Source organism: Notechis scutatus, chromosome 3, assembly GCF_049901735.1.
Source record: "Notechis scutatus isolate UNSWTSFEM ecotype Mainland chromosome 3, rNotScu1.2, whole genome shotgun sequence".
In the NCBI taxonomy this organism is placed as follows: Eukaryota; Metazoa; Chordata; class Lepidosauria; order Squamata; family Elapidae; genus Notechis; species Notechis scutatus.
In genome coordinates, this window is record NC_142011.1 from 103,440,486 (window position 1) to 103,458,337 (window position 17,852).

The 17,852-nt window shown below is 38.6% G+C and overlaps 1 protein-coding gene and 1 long non-coding RNA gene across 2 annotated transcripts in view; one reads left to right on the forward strand and one right to left on the reverse strand.

Annotated features, from left to right (window-relative positions):
* LOC148131312 (uncharacterized) overlaps positions 1–17,852 on the forward strand; it is an 85,323-nt gene that overhangs the window by 42,512 nt on the left and 24,959 nt on the right. The window lies entirely within an intron of this gene.
* Positions 3,705–9,754, reverse strand: LOC113413101 (uncharacterized). The gene is made up of 2 exons (XM_087959009.1): positions 9,601–9,754; positions 3,705–6,009 (listed from the first exon to the last, which is right to left on the reverse strand). Exons 1-2 carry the CDS (start codon positions 9,621–9,623, stop codon positions 4,770–4,772), a joined length of 1,263 nt encoding a protein of 420 aa, XP_087815135.1. The 5' UTR covers positions 9,624–9,754; the 3' UTR covers positions 3,705–4,769.

The window sequence follows — 17,852 nt, forward strand, 5'->3', positions numbered from 1 at the left end:
ATCTGCTTTAGGCTCTGGCCCGTTGGCTGCCTCAGCTTTGCTTCACTCTTGGTGTACAAATCTCAAAATCATGTGTAGAACAGATTGCCTTTTACTGCAGGTGTGAGGTAACGGCCTTGATTCCTGTCAAAATGTGTGCCTCTTTCCTCTACCCAAGGTGAAGAGCAATTTTTGAATCATGTAGTTATTAAATTGCATCTGATTTCTATGCATACTGTATTCTTATATCAGCAGGCTTGCTTTCTTTTCATTCATTAGTATTTCTGATCATTGGTAGGACAAAGTCACCATCTGCTGTCTAGTTCTGGAATTGACTTCAATATGTGCTTGATTTATCTCATTGTTTAAAGGAAGCTGAAGAAAATTGTCAAAACTGATAAGATTTTGCAATCTTAAAATAATGAGCTGGAATGTTTTGTTCCAATAAACCAGTGGAAGTTTATTTAAATAATATGGAATTAGTTTATTATTTTAAAATGAGATATATTAGAAAAATATTGCCATCCTTGTACAGGATACTTTAGGGAATGATCAATAATGATGCATTGATGGATTTAGGAACTGAAACATACTATACATTCATATATTTTGAATTTGATTTCTGTCTTTTGGACTGAAATCAACAGAATTCTTAATATGACTCTAGATCATTTCTATGTATTAAAAATACAAAAGTTCTCTGCTACATCCAAACCAGGTTGAAGACATCAAGAGCTGTGGATATTTCAGATACAGGGATTGGCTGACATATCAAACAATACAAGAAGATATACACAGGTAGTCCTTACAACTACAATTGGTACATGATTTTCCATTTTTAAGCAAGGTGGCTGCTAATGAGTCATGTCCAGTTTTATGACCTTTTTGCAGTGGTTTAATCTGCAAATCATTTCAGGTAACCAGTTAAGTGAATTGTGATTGTCAAGCATATCTGACTTCTCCCATTGACTTTGCTTGTCAGAAGCTGGTTGAGAAGGTCATGCATTGTGATCACATGACCTAGGGAAGCTACAACCATCCTAAATACATTTCAGTTGCTAAGTGCCTGAATTTTGATCATGTGACTATGGGGATGCTGTGATGGTCATAAGGGCAAGGACTGGTTGCAAGCCACTTTTTTCAGTGATGTAACCTTGAATGTAACCTTGAATTTGGGACACGGTGGCTCAGTGGCTAAGTCGCTCAGCTTGTCGATCAGAAAAGTCGGCAGGTCGGCGATTCGAATCCCTAGCACCGCGTAAAGGAGTGAGCTCCCGTTACTTGTCCCAGCTTCTGCCAACCTAGCAGTTTGAAAGCATGTAAAAATGCAAGTAGAAAAATAGGGACCACTTTGGTGGGAAGGTAACAGTGTTCCATGTTCCTTCGGCATTTAGTCATGCCGGCCACATGACCATGGAGACGTACTAGCTCTTCAGCTTTGTAACGGAGATGAGCACCGCCCCCTAGAGCCAGAAACGACTAGCACATATGTGCAAGGGGAACCTTTACCTTTAACCTTGAATGGGTACTAACAAAGGGCTGTAAATTCAAAGACTACCTAAACACCTGATTTGCAGCAATGATTGTTCATGTGTTGAATTTGAATTGTTATTTTTTTTTTCCTAACAAAGGGGAATGAAGTCATTTTTCAGACATATAGTCAGTTTTTTGAACTGTTTTGAAATTTTCCAGGTATTTTTTTAAAAATGTTACTGTTGCTACTACTGCTGATTTTGAGGATACATGATGCTGTTAATAGAGTTGTAATATTGTTAGTTTGATATAATAGAATTAGCAAGTAAAGTAAAACAAAGGGCTGGAACTGGTAATGTAAATACATTATCAATTCTCTTGCTAATTATTCTAGCACTAGGCAGGCATGATATTCCCCTCTGAAAAAAAAATCGGGGCCGGCCAAAAGAGACCCCCCACCGCGCGCCAAGAAATCGCCCGCCCGCCGCTTGCACCGCCCGCTGCTTGCACCGCCCACCCACCCGCCCACCGCTCGCACCGCCTGCCCGCCCGCTGCTCGCACCGCCCGCCGCTCGCCCGCCTGCCCGCCCGGGCTCCGCTCGCACTGCCCGGGCGATTCCCCCAAAAATCGGAATTCCGATTTGAATCAGAAAAATATCATGTTTGACTAGGGGATAAGTGTTCCAAAGGGCAGCTGAAGTGGGAGAGGGGGAAAGGATTACAAGATTTGCTTTTACATGGCTCCCTCTTGAGTAGAGTTTTGGAAATGGTTGGAGTTGCATCCTTTGTAAAGCTAAAGAAAGCTGAAGCAAAACTGTAAGCCAGGAGCCTTCAAACTGGACAGCTTCAAGACTTGTGGACTTCAACTCCCAGAATTCCTCCTCCAATCATGTTAGGTCAGGAATTCTGGGAGTTGAAGTCCACAAATCTTAAAAACTTGCCAAGTTTGAAGACCCTTGCTGTAAGCAGTCATGACTTGATATTTCATTTAATGACTTCAGTTGCTAGTCCCAATTGTGGTCACTAAATGAGGACTGCCTGCACTATTCCCCCAAATGGATAATTTTGTGAAAAAAACAGGTTCTATTGGAAGCCCACCATCCTAATTAGTGCTGTTATGGAAACACAGGTGCAGAGTTAAAGTTCTGTATTTTGATGACAACAAACTTCTGACCTGAAAAAAAGCTAAGTACTATCAAAACTGGGTGTTACTTTGAAGGAAGGTCATTAGGAAATACCAGGGCTGTAAGAAAAGAAAAACCCCTAATGATGTTATTAAGAAGAGTAGTGGGGTGTCTATGAAACCAACAGGAATTTATCACTTAATTGCCTCTATCGGCAGAATCTATTACACAAGTGTTGAAGTGAACATCCAAAGTAGGGAAAGGAGGGTGGCTCCAATGGATCCCAGGAGCAACATCAGAGCTTTCTGTCCAGAAGAGCAGTGTTAGGAACAACTAAGATGCTGTGCAGAACCCTCAAACTCCCAGACCTCTTCTGGAGGATCCTAGATTGAGGAAGATACAAACCATCCCTAGGAGTGAGAATGGAATTTTATATGAAGAGTCAGTATTCCTATTTGCCATCCTCCAAGCTGTTTCTATCCTGAATTGGAGTGGATTAAGTTTTCTACCAAATCCTTCCACAGATGGGACCACTAAGAGATGAGGTCATTCCAAAGGTATTCTCACAAGTTGGGGGGTAGAAAGATGGAATATATTCCATTGGGTGGAATATTGTTCATAAAAGTTTGCCATTGGCTGTTTGCTTGTTTCTCTTTCTCTTCTCTGGTAATCAACAATTTTTTTAAAAAATTTCATTTTAGCTTATTCCCAATTCAACAGTGTGTTGATTAGGAATTGGGTGAAAGGGTTCAGAATGCCATCACTTAATAAATTTCAAATATGAAGTGAATACGTCCAGATTTGTATGGATGGAGATGCTTGTAAAATATTGAGTTAGCAGTCTATATTGAGTTACCAGTCTATATTGTGGGGCTGCTCCATCATTCTGAAGCATGATTCCCATCAATCTCCATTCCAGCAGTTACCATACATGGAATATGGGATGTAAGTGAAATGCTACTATTCTTTGCATTAAACAATTAATGTCTAGGATTGTGGAGATCTAGATTCAAGGTCCTTGGAATCTCACTTCATCTTCATCTTTCCCTGGGCTGAATAGAAATATAAGAAAAATATACGGTACAATAAAGATCCAGTTTTAATGACAATTTATTATATAAGTCTGGCACTTTTAACTTCATTCCACCAGGTAATTCCTTAGCTGAACCAAAGATGAGAATAAGATGCACATCAGAAGTAGCATTAGGGTTAGAATCTCCAGGATTCCACAATTTCAAGTCATATTACAAAGACAAGCAAGATCACTAAAGAAACATCAATGTAAATTTGCAAATTCTATAAGCAAATGTTAGTTTAAAAAGTGGTTCGGATAATGTATAAAAAAAACCCAGGTCCTGGCTATAAAACAATGCAAACATTCAACAAGTTAAAGAGAGTAAGGAAAAGAGTAAACAAACTTTTCATTCATTTAAATTTACCAAAAATTGCTCATTAAAGATCATTGTCCTCTGAAGCCTTCAGGCTCATCATTCTATTGGCATATGCCAATGCCTGAAGCATCAAGTGATTATCTTTATGTTCTCTCACGTTAACAGATGCCACAAGCAAAACCTGTTTCCCCACTCACTGCCTCTTGAGGTGTGGCACTCTCAAATGACCAATACATTTGGTTGACAATCATGAAAAGGTGACCAAGATGGTATAAAGGGCTAGGTATGATGGTGTAACCATGTCATAAAGTGTGTGTGTGTATACAGTATATGTATGGGGGGGGTACAGAATAGATATTACATCAGATTACTGACGGAGGATACAATTATCATTAATTTGGTAAGAACAGCTCTGATTACAAGTAGAAAACCAGGACACTAAACAAAAAAACAAAAACCCAAACCCAGATCTATAATGTACCACTTTACAATATAGATCTTCCTTATATTACTGGCTAGGTTTTCTAAAGTAGGGAAAAGTTTTGTCAGCTGCAGTCTGCAGCGATATCAAAATCAGTTTGAAAGCTATCTTTTTCTTCTATTTCATTAAAGTAAAAGGCACTTCTTGGAGGGAGGATCACAACTACTCTTTTGAGTGGCACATCAAAGTTTTATAGTTAGGGAGAAAAAAAATCTAGATTGAATGCAACTTGCATACATAGGTGGGATTCTTTGTGCAGTTGGAATGTGAATGGATTGCTTATACAGCGTAAAATAAAAGTCTAATACCAGAGGCATCACGTTATATTTGGATGACTTTATGAATCTGTTCATGCCTCTTCAGAGTTCCTGAGTCTGTAAAGGACACACCACAGTAGGAACAAGAATAGGGCTTTTCTCCAGTATGGATACGTTGATGACGCTGTAATGAACCTAAACGTGTAAATGTGTTGCTACATCTTTCACAGGAAAATGGACGCTCTCCAGTATGTGTCAGATTATGCCTTTTTAATCTAGCCAGTTGGACAAAGGCCATGCCACATTCTTTGCATTTGTATGGCTTTTCTTGTCGATGTATTACTTTGTGTTTGGAAAGCAAGTTAGGTTTGCGGAAAACTTTGTGACATACTGGACAGATACATGATTTTGAACTTTCGTTTCCAAGATTGCTGGCAGCAGATTCCAATTGTTTAGGATACCCTTTATTATCCTGATTTTGCTTCACTGTGCACCATTGATTCCTTATGTTTGCATTTCCCAAAACAACACTGGAGCGCTCTACCTTGTGAAAACTGTGCAGATGTCTCCAAACATCAGCGGTGCGAATGAAACCTTTGTTACATATTGGACACTTGTGGGGTCTTTCTTCAGTATGGGTCAATTTGTGCATTCGCAAATTAGCTGCACGAAAAAACTCCTTGCCACAAAGGGGGCAGGGATATGAATTCCTAGCCACTTGTAGCTTATGTTCTTGTAGCCTGGAGAGATCTTGGAAAGATTGATGACATTTCTGATAATGAGAAGGCAAAGTTTTTCCCAACTGAGGTGATATATTCTCCTCCACATTTGAGTCAACAAGAATAATAAAATTTTCCTCTTCTTCTCCTTGTCCATGAAGATCCTTAGAAATGTCAAAACACTGATATTCCACATCTTTCTCTTGAGAAGCTGGATTATAAATTAATCTAGCAGGAACATATACCCCAGGTGTACATGGATTTTTCTGTTGCCAATAAGTTGAGGTTTTGGGAAATCCTTTTGAAGATATTTCCTGTTGTCCACACAGTAGTTTTGCAGAGAAATCCGCATGACAGGAAAATGTAACAGGACTTACGTTTGGATAGAAAGGTGTCAGGTTGTCTTCCTTCACTTTGAGCCCAGGATTGGCTTTATGACCCACCCAATCAGAAATGCTATTGAATTCACTTGATTGATCTCCCCTGGAATTACAGTCATCACTTTCAAGTACACAGTTTAGTTGTATCTCCATTATGGGATCTTGGCAGCTTTTGTTTGCAATCTTCACAATGTCACTGTTATCCCTATGAAGACAATAGAAATGGATTTATTAGTAGAAACTCCAATTCCATATTGTCAAAGGATGGCATTATAATAAAGATTCCATAGTCAATTGAATAGTAAATAGTAAATTTCTACATCATACATCTCACCTAATTGTAAGACTCTGGGTGGTTTACAATTTTTAAGAAAACCTATACAGTATGGTCATCTCTAACTTGCTAAGAACTTTCTGATCCATCATTCTGTACTGTATACAGTTCCTTGATATTAATTGCAAAATTTATGATATGTTCCAATTGTTTTCCCTTCCCAAATGTTATCTGTGTCTTGAAATTATTTTCCAATGTTTTAGAAAGAGGACTAACTTGTGAGATAATGACCAAGCCATGAGACCACTTTTGTAGAGTTATCTGTTGGGGTTTGCATGGTGTGCTGTGCTGCACATTTTCGGTACTTTCTTAAGTTGAGTAGTCATATTCTTTGTGTGGGTCAAGAATAGAACATCAGGCTAATGCAGTTCTGCATAGAAAACCTTATCACTAGAGTATAGAGCCTTTTAGCCAACACCTCATCTACCCATAATTCCATTGATACTTTACAGGGCTGAATCGTACCAATTCATGGTTTTTCCCAAAGAATTTTGACTGCTGTTTGAGATGCAGCACATTTGCACTATAAATCCTTATGACCCATTTCACAAAACTATAATACACACAATCCCATAGAAACAGAGAACATGTAAACATTACTTTTAGCCATTGGAGGAGGCAAATGTGAAATGCAGTGTTAGTGAATAGAATCACAGTTCATGTAAACTTATAGGTAGCAACAAGTAACACCCTACTGAAAAATCCAAACAGATCTAGTACTAGTTGGCATTTTGACAAGCTATATAGATTTAGTTAGTAGTCCTGTAAAGTCATAACTAAAAATCTAAATAACTAAAAATCCTGTAAAGTCATAACTAAAAATCTACTTCAACAGCCAATGATCTCATGAACCAATCCACGCAGTGTTTTTCTAACAATGCTATAGAGCAGTGTTTCTCAACCTCGACAATTTAAAAATGTGTAGACTTTAACTCCCAGAATTCCCCAGTCAAGAATGCTGCTTTCTGGTTGGGGGATTCTGGGAGTTGAAGTCCACACATTTTTAAGTTGCTAAGGTTGAAAAGGTAGGATGCTGCTTACTGTTTTGAGTAAATTTTTCATCTTCCCAACCTAGCTATCAGCTTTAGGATTTTCTGCTAATCTCCCATTCAAGTACTAACTAGTTCAAGTCTTTCAACTTCTAAGCCCAGACAAATTCTAAATATGGCAAATATGTCTATTGTAGTGTATTGTATCTGCACTGATATAAATAGAGGCAAACTGTGAAATATAGAAGCAGAGTTGGAAAAAACTATTTAGCTAATTAAATTCATCCATTAGTGAAGGATTCCAAATCAAACATAGGTTTATCTAGGTTTATCATTATTAATTGGTTCTACTGACAATGTACTTTTAAAAGTTTTCCCTCCCTAACATTCAGTTGGACTGTTACTTTCTCAAACATTATTTTGTATACCAATGCATACAATTAGGTCTTAACTGAACTCTTTTTGCATCAGGGAGAAGACTGGTAATAGTCAAGCCTCAGAACTTTTCCTGAATTGACAACGATGTGAAATTGGAAGAAATTAAATAATCTAAAGTCCCAGAAAAGAAAAGGACAACTGTAATGCTTTTAACCATGCTGTGCTAGATTTGATTCTGAATTGAAAGAATCACAGGCCACCATTTTTCATACATTCCTGTTTGCAATTCATTACCTTTCTCTGAATAGCTGCAGGAGATAAAAGCTGAATTGTTTCAACTTTTAAGCACATCCATTAGCTTAGCAATTCAGAATAAGTATTGCATTCTGGAAATGCAACCCTTTTAACATTGGAGAGAGAAAACAAGATATCCTAAACTCATCATGCTCATTCTCACCTTAAACCACTACATTGTTGTGCAGAACAGATACAGTGTTAGCTAAAAATGCTCCTTAATACTGTAGGACTGCACTACTTATTACTGAATCTTCATTATTAATTCCTTTTATTACATTCCTTCCAAGGCTAGTTACCAAACTTCCAGAAATAAGCTTGGCAATTTGAATTGGCATGATTCTAGTGACTAGTCCAACTAAGATGTAAGTCAAGATGATTTTTCACAGTTGCCCTCAATTTCATGTAAGCATTTAATTGCTGCAGCAATCTTTACTTAGCCCAGCTAAAAGCTTCAAATGATCATTAGGTGATTCAGCAGTTATTCCTAACAGTGGTAGAACTTTAATAGTATTAAAGCTAGTGGGGAGAATGGTGTGAATTTATGTTAAAAAGGCCTTACATTTTATACATTGTATGAGAGTCAAGTGCCAGTTCCCACACCTCCATACACAGAGAGAATAGTTGCATACAATCCATCCATCCTTCTGTGGAACAATCTCCAGGGTGTTTTCTTCTTCAGCCTTATTAATTTCTGTACATTAATGTAATGATTATTATGATAATAAAATAAGTCTCCCCATTCTACTTCATCTCATCCTGTGGCTACATTTGTATGTACTACACTCAGTCTGTGAAGAAGTTTGTCATTTTAAAATACAGCACCTTTTAAAAAAGGAAGAAAAAAAATGTTCTAAGACTTTTGTACATCCATGCCAGGAAGAGCTTCCCTATCATGTTTCTAGATTTTATTTTATTTTTAAAAAAGAGGAATTCTCGTTTTTTCCACATGCATATAGGTTTGATCCATCTTTTTTTATTATCCCTGTCTTTTTTTCTTCTTCTTTTGGCTGGGGCAATTGTTTTCAAAGATAAGGGTGGCTTCTCCAAACACCACACGAACCAGGGCTCAAAGTGTGGACATTTGGAAACCCGGTGCTTCAATACATTTTACAAGGCAACGATCGGGGAAGAGAGGCCACTGCACAGGAACGCACTTTTACAAAGCAGGGCGACTTAGAAATCCCTACTTATAGACAGGAAAGGAACTGCCTTTACTCAATCCAACAAAGAAATGATAAGAGGGAGGACCTTCCAGCGGTTTTAAACAAGCATTCCAAGGTACGAAAATAGGATAGTTAGCTGGACTTCATACGCTCGTGAGGAATTGAGAATTGCAGGTGCACCTCTTCAACAGAAAGAAAAATCGGAAGCCCCCCCCCTTCCCCTCTTATCCGACTACCGGGGATCCCCAAACTTGGCAACTTTAAGACTTGTGGATTTCAACTCCCAGAATTCTCCAGCCAGCAAACTTGGCAACTTTAAGACTTGTGGACTTCAACTCCCAGAATTCTCAGCCAGCAAACTTGGCAACTTTAAGATTTGTGGACTTCAACTCCCAGAATTCTGGGAGTTGAAGTCCACAAGTCTTAAAGTTGCCAAGTTTGGAGACCTCTGGACCACCCCATTCCCACGTCTCCCTCACAGCACTTCGTGCCTAGCTAGGTAACTTGCAGGCAATCCCCCCCCTCCCATAAACTTTGCCCTTCTTCCAACCTCGGGCTTTCCTCCCAGACCAAAGCAGCTCCCCTCCCAGCGAGCCAGACCAAAGCAAATCCCACCGTCGCCACCCGATACTCACCAGTTCCTTTGCCTTCCCCCCATTTTATCCAAACCGCAGCGCGCAGAGATAGCCAATGGCGCCGAAGCGATCCGCGCGTTACCGGCCGTCTCAAAACTCCCGCTATTGCGAGGGCCCCTGGGGAGAGGTGGGCGTACCCTTCTCCCTCAAGAACCATCCCTCCCCCCCATGTTTCGCTGGGAGTTCGCCCGTTTTATTCGCCAGCCTTAGATGGGACGCAAAAAGCCGGTAATGCTATCCCCTCCTTCTGATTAATGCCTTAATAGGATACAACCTGGCTTTGACCAACGCTCATCTGTTTATGCCCAAGTGGAGCACTTTTTTTTTGTGCTGTGAGAACTGAATTTCAAGGTATGTAGCCTTGCTGCAAGATAAAAACATCGCGACCATCAAATATACGTGAATAATAAGTAAGAGGCGTTGAGGAAAATTGGGCGCAAAATATAATATTTCGTCACAGAATCCCAATAGTTTCCCTCTGTACGTTATTTATTTTATTTGGTTTGTCAATTGCTTACAAGATAATAGGTATAAGTAAAAACATAGTTATAAATACATGGATACACATAAGAAAAAATAAAAGGAAACAATAGGACAGGGACGTATTTTCTTTGGACAAAAATACCAAGATAATCCTGAAAAAGAGGCAAGTCTAAAAGAGGTTGGATAAAAAATAATTAACGTTTATACTTTTGCTTTACAAAGGAAAATTCAAGGCCAAGAAAAGAAATCTAAAGGATAGCTGTCCTTTGTAAGTCACTGTACTTTAAAAAGGCTAAGGAGACCTTTTCACTGTGATTAGTAACCATGAGATTGAAATAAATAAAGCCTCGTTAGGTTCAAAATATCTCTGTCCCGAATGTGCTGGAATAAGTGGCCTTAGAAACCTTAAAACAAAGTTTCTGAATACAGTTTGCCTGATGTTTTTGAGCTGTTTGTCTCTCATTGTGGCTTGAAGTTCTACCTTTCTAGAGGTACTGGTGGGCTTATAGTTTTATGTAAAGATTTACAGTTTTATGTAACTCTTGTTGCCCCCAAAAGTTTATAATTGAAACATAGATTTCAGAATGGAGCACTGGATCTGTTGAACTTTCCAAACATTTTTCCCCTTTTCACATAAGTGTTATTTGCAGGTAAAATACACAAGATATAGAAAATAAATCCAGTGTTGGAAGCTATTTAGACCCTACATTTTTGAAGCATTCCCTGCCCCAACATATGAGGGTTCAAATTGGATAAAATAGCTTCTCCAATATGGTAATTTCTAGATATGCTGGACTACGGTTTTAAAATTTCCAGCCAGGATGGGTGATAAGCAGTCCAATCTCAGAACCTGCCTAATCCCTTTTTCAGTGCAAGGATCCAGCCAGAAGCATCCTCAACAAATGTCTACTTAGCTTCACTTGCTCTCCTATAGGAGAGACCACCACTTCTCTGTTTTAATACTGTGATATTGTAGGAAGTTAGCATCCACCCCTCTCCTAGAAAATTGAAATAGCCTAGGAAATATTAAAAAGGCAGAATATTTCTTCTAAAAAGAGTAGAAGCTCAGAAGCAGAAACTCACCCCCACCTTTGTTAATGGGTGGGCCATTAAGGCCTGGGCCAGAATATTTTACATAACAAGGATCTCCAGGTAAAGCTAATAGCAATTGCTCAAAAGCCCTTTCAGTTCATCATCCAGCAAGGCTCAACCAAGCCCTGCAAAGGAGAAGGAGCTGGAAAGCAGATTAGTGGGGTGGGGAGGGAATGGGGATTTTGCAGTAAACCTTCCCCCAGGAGTAGGGTGGGAAGGGGATTTTGCAGTATCCTTTCCCTGCCATGCCCACCAAACCACGCCACGCCCACCAAGCCACGCCCACAGAACCAGTAGTAAAATAATTTGAATTCTACCACTGGACAGAACAATATTAGCTGCGGTAGGGGATGATCTTCATAGGCACTTGAATGAAGGTAACCTCTGAATTGAATTTAGTATCATTGGCCATGGTATCCTACAAAGATAGGGGACCCGGACACTATTCTACAATAGTTTCATATGATTGCATATCTCCAGTTAGTAGTTAAGAGGGAAAGGTGCTCATGCTTGAGGTTGTTTCCAATGCAGAATATAATGTGGTCTCTCTTGTGTTACTCAAAATCTATATAAAACTTATCTAATGAGAAAAGTGGCTCTGGTCACATGATGACTCACTCAATGACTGCATTGCTTCTGGACCCAATTGTGATCATAAATCAAGGACTACTAGTATTCCAGTACTTTGGACAAGAGTCATATTCATTTGGGAATAAAGTGGTGAGCAAGGTTGAATGGTTTCTCTTGTCCCTTTGAAAAGTCCGAATGTTCTTCGAAGCCTAACATTTAAAGCAGGATCTCGCAGCCTTTTCTGTTTCTATGGAGATAGCAGATACACTGAACTTTTGCTTTTTGAGAATCTCTTGAGGTTCCACATCTTTCTGTGTTCATTGTACACCTGTTGAATTCAGCCACTCTGCTGTTGCACGAGGTCATCCTGAAAAGGGGGAATGAAATTGCAAAGCAGGGAAAGGTTTCATTTTGGAGAGAACATAAGTGCCAAGGTCCAAAAAAAATTAGTGTAGCGTTGTATTTTGAGTTCAGATAAAATTAAAATCTCTGTTGGGGGTTTAATCAGGCCAGCATTTGTATAAAAATGGGGTGGGGGGATATACAAGAACTGAAGAAGGAACAAAGTTATCTTTAAAAACAAAAATGAAACAATTTGCATCCATCAGCCTTTGCTATAAAAATGGTCTGAGGGGAGAAAATGTAAGGGGCAGCCTTTTTACCTTCCACTTGCAGTAGATCTGGAAGAATTAGCCCTTCCCAATCTAGTGTTTTATCAATAGACAAATTAAAACTATGTTTACAAGCAGATCTTTATTTTCTACAAGGTATCTTTCAATTAGAGCTTTACTGCTGCTGACATCAAGGACAGGCCTATATAATGCTTGTAGCAGAAATTCAAAATGTTTGCCACTGCTTTTTTTTCTGTACTGTGTTTTCAACCTCCAGTTCTAGCTCACAAACCTGGAATTTCAAGGTAGTCTCCCATCCAAGGATTAACCAAGTCTAACCTTGCTTAGCTTTTTCAAATCCACCCAATTTATAAAAGTCTATATATCAGGGGTGTCAAATTCACATCATCATGGCATCGTCACGTGACATATCAGGTCTTTTTTCCCCCTTCTCTAAACGGCGTGGGCATGGCCAGTGCATGATGCATCCGGCCTCGTGGGCTGGGAGTTATACACCCCTAGTAGGCTATATTGTGGCTTTGGCAATGATAGAGGGGGATTGTTCTTAGAGGGTGATTTTTTAATTTACTTCCCAGTCTAGTTTACAGCTCTCAGATTTCTGGTGTCTTCCATTCAAATACTAACTGGGTTCAATCCTTTTTTGTTTTTAGAATCAGCCAAAGTGAATTGCCTCCAGCTAACTCTACTTTACATGTATTTGACTATGCCATCTTGGAAATAATATGGAAACAACTTGACATTATTTCAATTCTAGCTTTTTAAAAACTTTCCAATCTACTTTATATCAGCCTTGGGATTTCCTGGGGTTCCCATTCATCCCTTCTTAGCTTTTTTTTAGATCAATCATTAAATATCTTTTTTTAAAATAATTTTTTTTATTAATTTTCAATAAACAAACATACACAAACAAAACACAAAACATGAAAACATAAAACTTCTTTTTGGAAAGCGGCTAAGTCCCGGGTTACATCTTTTTGTACAGACATAAATCAAATTCATGCTCACTTTATATACCATTTCATATCTTATTTACCATTCTACATTTTCTATATAGCTTCTCCCTACTTTTCACTCTCTTAATTCTGTTTTATTTATTTCATCTCAATTTAAATCATTATACTTATATCTTTTGTCTGTTCTATTTCATTATCTATTATCTTTTCTCATTAACACAAAATTTCTCCTGTAATCACTGATTGAAGTATGACGCCTTTATATCTTTTCCCTAAGTTTAACACTTAAAATAATATATAATTTTCATTCTGATTCTGCTTAGTACATTCTAAAGCTACGTACTATATTTTAAAATAAGAAAGAATAATAAGTTTATAATATAATTAAAACAATAATCCATAGCAAATTAAACTCTATCGTTAAATCTTAGGCATTTTACACATTCCTTTTAATATTTTATCCCATATAATCATATAGTGTTCCAATTTTCTAACATTATTTCAAATACAAATACAACAATACAGTCTTATGTACTTTTGCAGAATCTCTTTTTTAATTATATTTTTACCCATTGTCTCTGAATAAATCCTGTTTCTTTACATCTTGTTTCAAACCTTTGTAACTTCTCTTCCCTTTTCCCTTCCTTTCTTCTTCAATCTAGCCTTTTTACCCCCTTGTCTCTTGATCTCCACCCTCTTAACCTGCACCTTCTTCTGTATTCCTCTTTTCTGTTGCTTTCTGACATTGTATCGATTTTTCACCTTATTTTTCCCTTTTTTGGTTGCTTTTTTAAGTCTTAAATTCTCCATTCTCTTTCCCCTCTTTCCCTTTTCTTCCCCAGCTAAAGTTGCTTGTTCATTAAAGATGGCTTCTTCTTCATCCCAATCTTCTTGTTCTTGTAGTTTCTGATAGGTAGAAATCATCATTTCTAAGAAATGGAAAACAGATCCAGAAGAGCCCTTCCCTTCTTGTTCCTCTTCTTTTAGCTTTTTAAATTCCATTTTCAGTTCATCAACAAGTAATGCCATTGTGAAAAAAATTTTAAACAACCCAAACCTTTTTAGTCTTTCAAATAATAATTTCCAAAGGTCCCAAAGTCACCAAGCAATCCAAATACACACAGACTGTTTCATTTAGCACTTTCTTCTTTTTATACTTTCTCTTCCTGGGGTTACAGTTCAATTGCAAAGTTCCAAAATATATCTTTTAGAAGTCTTGTTACAGTTTAACTCTAGTCTTATAAATTCCAAGCAGCCTCCTCCAGCAAAATCTTAATATTAATTCTTTTCCTCTCCCTCCCCACTTATAGCAAAAAAAGTTTTTTTTCCCAATGTTCAGAAATCTTTAATGTCCCCTTGGCTTTAATTTTCCAATTTAATTACCTGCTGATGCCAAAACGGGTTTTTCCGATTTCCATCTGCTATCACCGTAAGGAAGGAGAGTGAGAAAAAACAAACTTTCCCTTTTAACTTTCATTCGCCGCTTTTTCCGATCTTCTTTGGGAGCGATGTATCTTTAATGAACTTTAAATTCCAGGGTATTTCAATGTTACTTATTATCCCGGTCAGCCAAAAACTTTCACTTCTCAAGCTTCCTTCTGCACATTCTTATCCGAATGAAAGCTTCTTTGTGGCGGCCATTGTTGACCGCCGCTCCACCGCTTTCGGAAAAGGGAGTTAAGCCAGCTGAGGAGGGGGGTTGCGATTCCCTTGGACCCCTGCCGGATCTCCCCTATCTTCAGTTACCTCTACGGGGTAACTATAGCCCCCAAATCCGGCTGGATCGGGGGCACTCCAGCGGCAAGCGCAGCAGAAACCGCGCACGATCGCGGATTCCTGCCGCCGCCGAAGCCTTGCAAACCAGAAGTCTCCATTAAATATTATCTTTGTTAGGAATCTGTTATTGTTACATATCATAACAATCTTCTCCCATAATCCCCTGCCAACCTGGTGAAAAACACATGTGAGCCTACACTTCTGAAAAATACGCAGTCAGGAAAAGCCTTTGATCTGTTTCTTATTCTTATTTTTTTGCTTCTTAGTATTCTGCCATAAGTGTAGAATCTAGCCCCGCCCCATTGGTATGTTAATCCACTGATTGCTACAGGAATTGACCAATCAGCTTGTTGTTTGAGCCTGATATAATTTCCTTCCCTTAATTGGGTTATTAATGGAAAACTGCTAATTTGAACTAGAGCAGAGCAAACAAGGCATTCTCCAACCTTGCAGAGAAGGGAAGATAAATTACATGCCTTCAGATGTGGTGAGGTGCAATTGCCTTCTGCTAAAAAACTCAGCTTTTCAAAGCAATTAATCTGGATATTTGTGGGAGTGAACAGAACAGGGAGAGTAGGAAAGAGAGTGGCTGTTATGTTAATACTACCTGTATGGAAATTTGTAATGGTAAAAGATGGGATGGAATAGAGAAGATGTTTTAAGAACACAAATGTGTCTGCTCATGAATATGCAAATAAATATGATCCACAGTGCTGCAATTATGGGTGCTAAAAGTTAAGCCATGGTTGTTCCTGCTGGTAATGGAGATGCAGATTAGAGAAAGTCAGGCAAGAGAAAATATGTCAGTTTTTGGATAAAAATGCACTAATGAGATGTTCCCATTCTCTGGATGGCTCAGAGGCAGCATTTGACAGCTCTTAGCTGCTAAATTAGGCATGGTCAGTGTTTGAATGGGAGACCGTAGGGCAGATTGGAGAATTGAAAGAAGGCAACATCAAACCACTTCTGAATTCTAGTCCAGGAATAAACCTTGAAAGATATATACCCAATGGATTGTGCATGTTCAATCTCCACTCTGTTACCTTATAAAATAATTGGTCTCTGTAGATACTTTTTCTTGGGAATATCTCATAAGTTGCCACCAGAAGATTTTGTTTAGGTAACTTTACTCTATTCAGTGGGGTAGCACAACTGAACAGTACCCACAGTTGATTGTTCCAGTGTACTCTAAAGTGGAAAGCAATGTTTGCTGTTATTTTAAAAATGCAGTGGATGGATTTTGATAGGCTGAGTACTTTGGCTCAAAAACGTAGGAGATGAAAACTGAGTCATACATTCTTGTAAAAGAAAAAGTGAACTCTACAATAATACACATTGGCTGGCATCTTAGAACATTTAGCATTTCCTATTTTTGCGTTAATGATTAAGCTCAGGTGTTATTTCCATTTTTTCCACTCAAGCTAGAAAATATTCTGCCATCAGTTTATCCAATTCTATTAATACCACAACTGACATCTCCCATCTTACTTGTAGGTCTGTTCAATTTATGCAGCTAAGCCAAATGTAGCCCACTCGCTAACAAGCTGCAATGGTGTTATAAGAGCTTAAGAAAACAGTGCAATTGATGAACATCTGGCAATCCATAACACATGTTTGGTGGGCTTTATTCTGCCACCTCTAAGCAGAACCATAAGACTCATTTACATAGGTACTTTGCCAGCTTTTCCTTCAAGAGCCAGGATCAAATCACATTTGCATAAGTTGGGTTGCTTCACAGCATGCCCTTAACATGCATCTGAAATAGGACTCTGTTGTGCTGCTATCTGCTCTACTACTCAACATTGTACAATGTCTGGTTCCCTAGCTAAGTTCTGACTTATGTTATGACTCCTTAGCTAGCTAAGGTAAATTCCCGAGCTAAGATTTTAATCCCATCCAGCAAGTGTTTTTAGTCATGGGAAAGGGAGCCATCAAGTACTATTCCGAATATCTCTCTGGGCAGTGTATGTATGTCTTAAGTGCTTTGTTCATCTTCTTTTTCTTTTGCTAAAGAATTGATCTATCAATATTCTGGGCTTATAATGGCAGCCAAGAGTTGGAATTTTTCATCATCTATTGGTACTAGTGAGGATTTCTGCAGACCCAAATAAAGACTCGATATGTTGAAGTAAAGTCTCAATATGTTGAAGTAAAGACTCAATATGTTGATAGATCAATATTTATTTTCACATGTAGTGAATAAAGTAGTGATGGCAGTTGGGTTTTAAGTGTACCTTGCAGCCAAAGTATTATTCCATAACAAGTAGAGAAAGGTATGCCTGTGCCACATGGAAAGAGAAAAAAAGTAAGAGCCTCCCATTTGTCTAGACCAGGAGGGTCAAACTCATGCCATCACGGCATCATCACGTGATGTAGGGTGGCTTTTTTCCCCTTCACTAAACTGGACGTGGGTGTGGCCAGCACATGATACATCTGGCCTGTCGGCCGTGAGTTTGACACCCCTGGTCTAGACACATTTTTTGCCTAGGCTGTTTCCTTTAAGGGTCATTTAGGCCTTAGGAAGGGAGGGAGATAGAAAGTCAAGAAGGAACAAGGAAGGTGAGGAAGAGAAAGCAGGGGACAATGAAATGGATGACTGTGAGGAGAACCAAATGACTCTGGTTGTGTCTCTGATAGTTCCACCCTGGCAGTTATGATCCTACCCTTCCCAACAGAGCAGGATTTATTTGTTTATTTATTAAATTTATATGCCACCCACCTCACTGTCAAGTGATTCTGGGGAACT

Coding starts and splice junctions, on each gene's coding strand:
- LOC113413101 (XM_087959009.1), bottom strand. CDS start 9,623: ATGGGGGGAAGGCAAAGGAACTG. Junction 6,010..9,600: donor GGGGGAAGGCAAAGGAACTG/GTGAGTATCGGG, acceptor TTGTCTTCATAG/GGATAACAGTGACATTGTGA.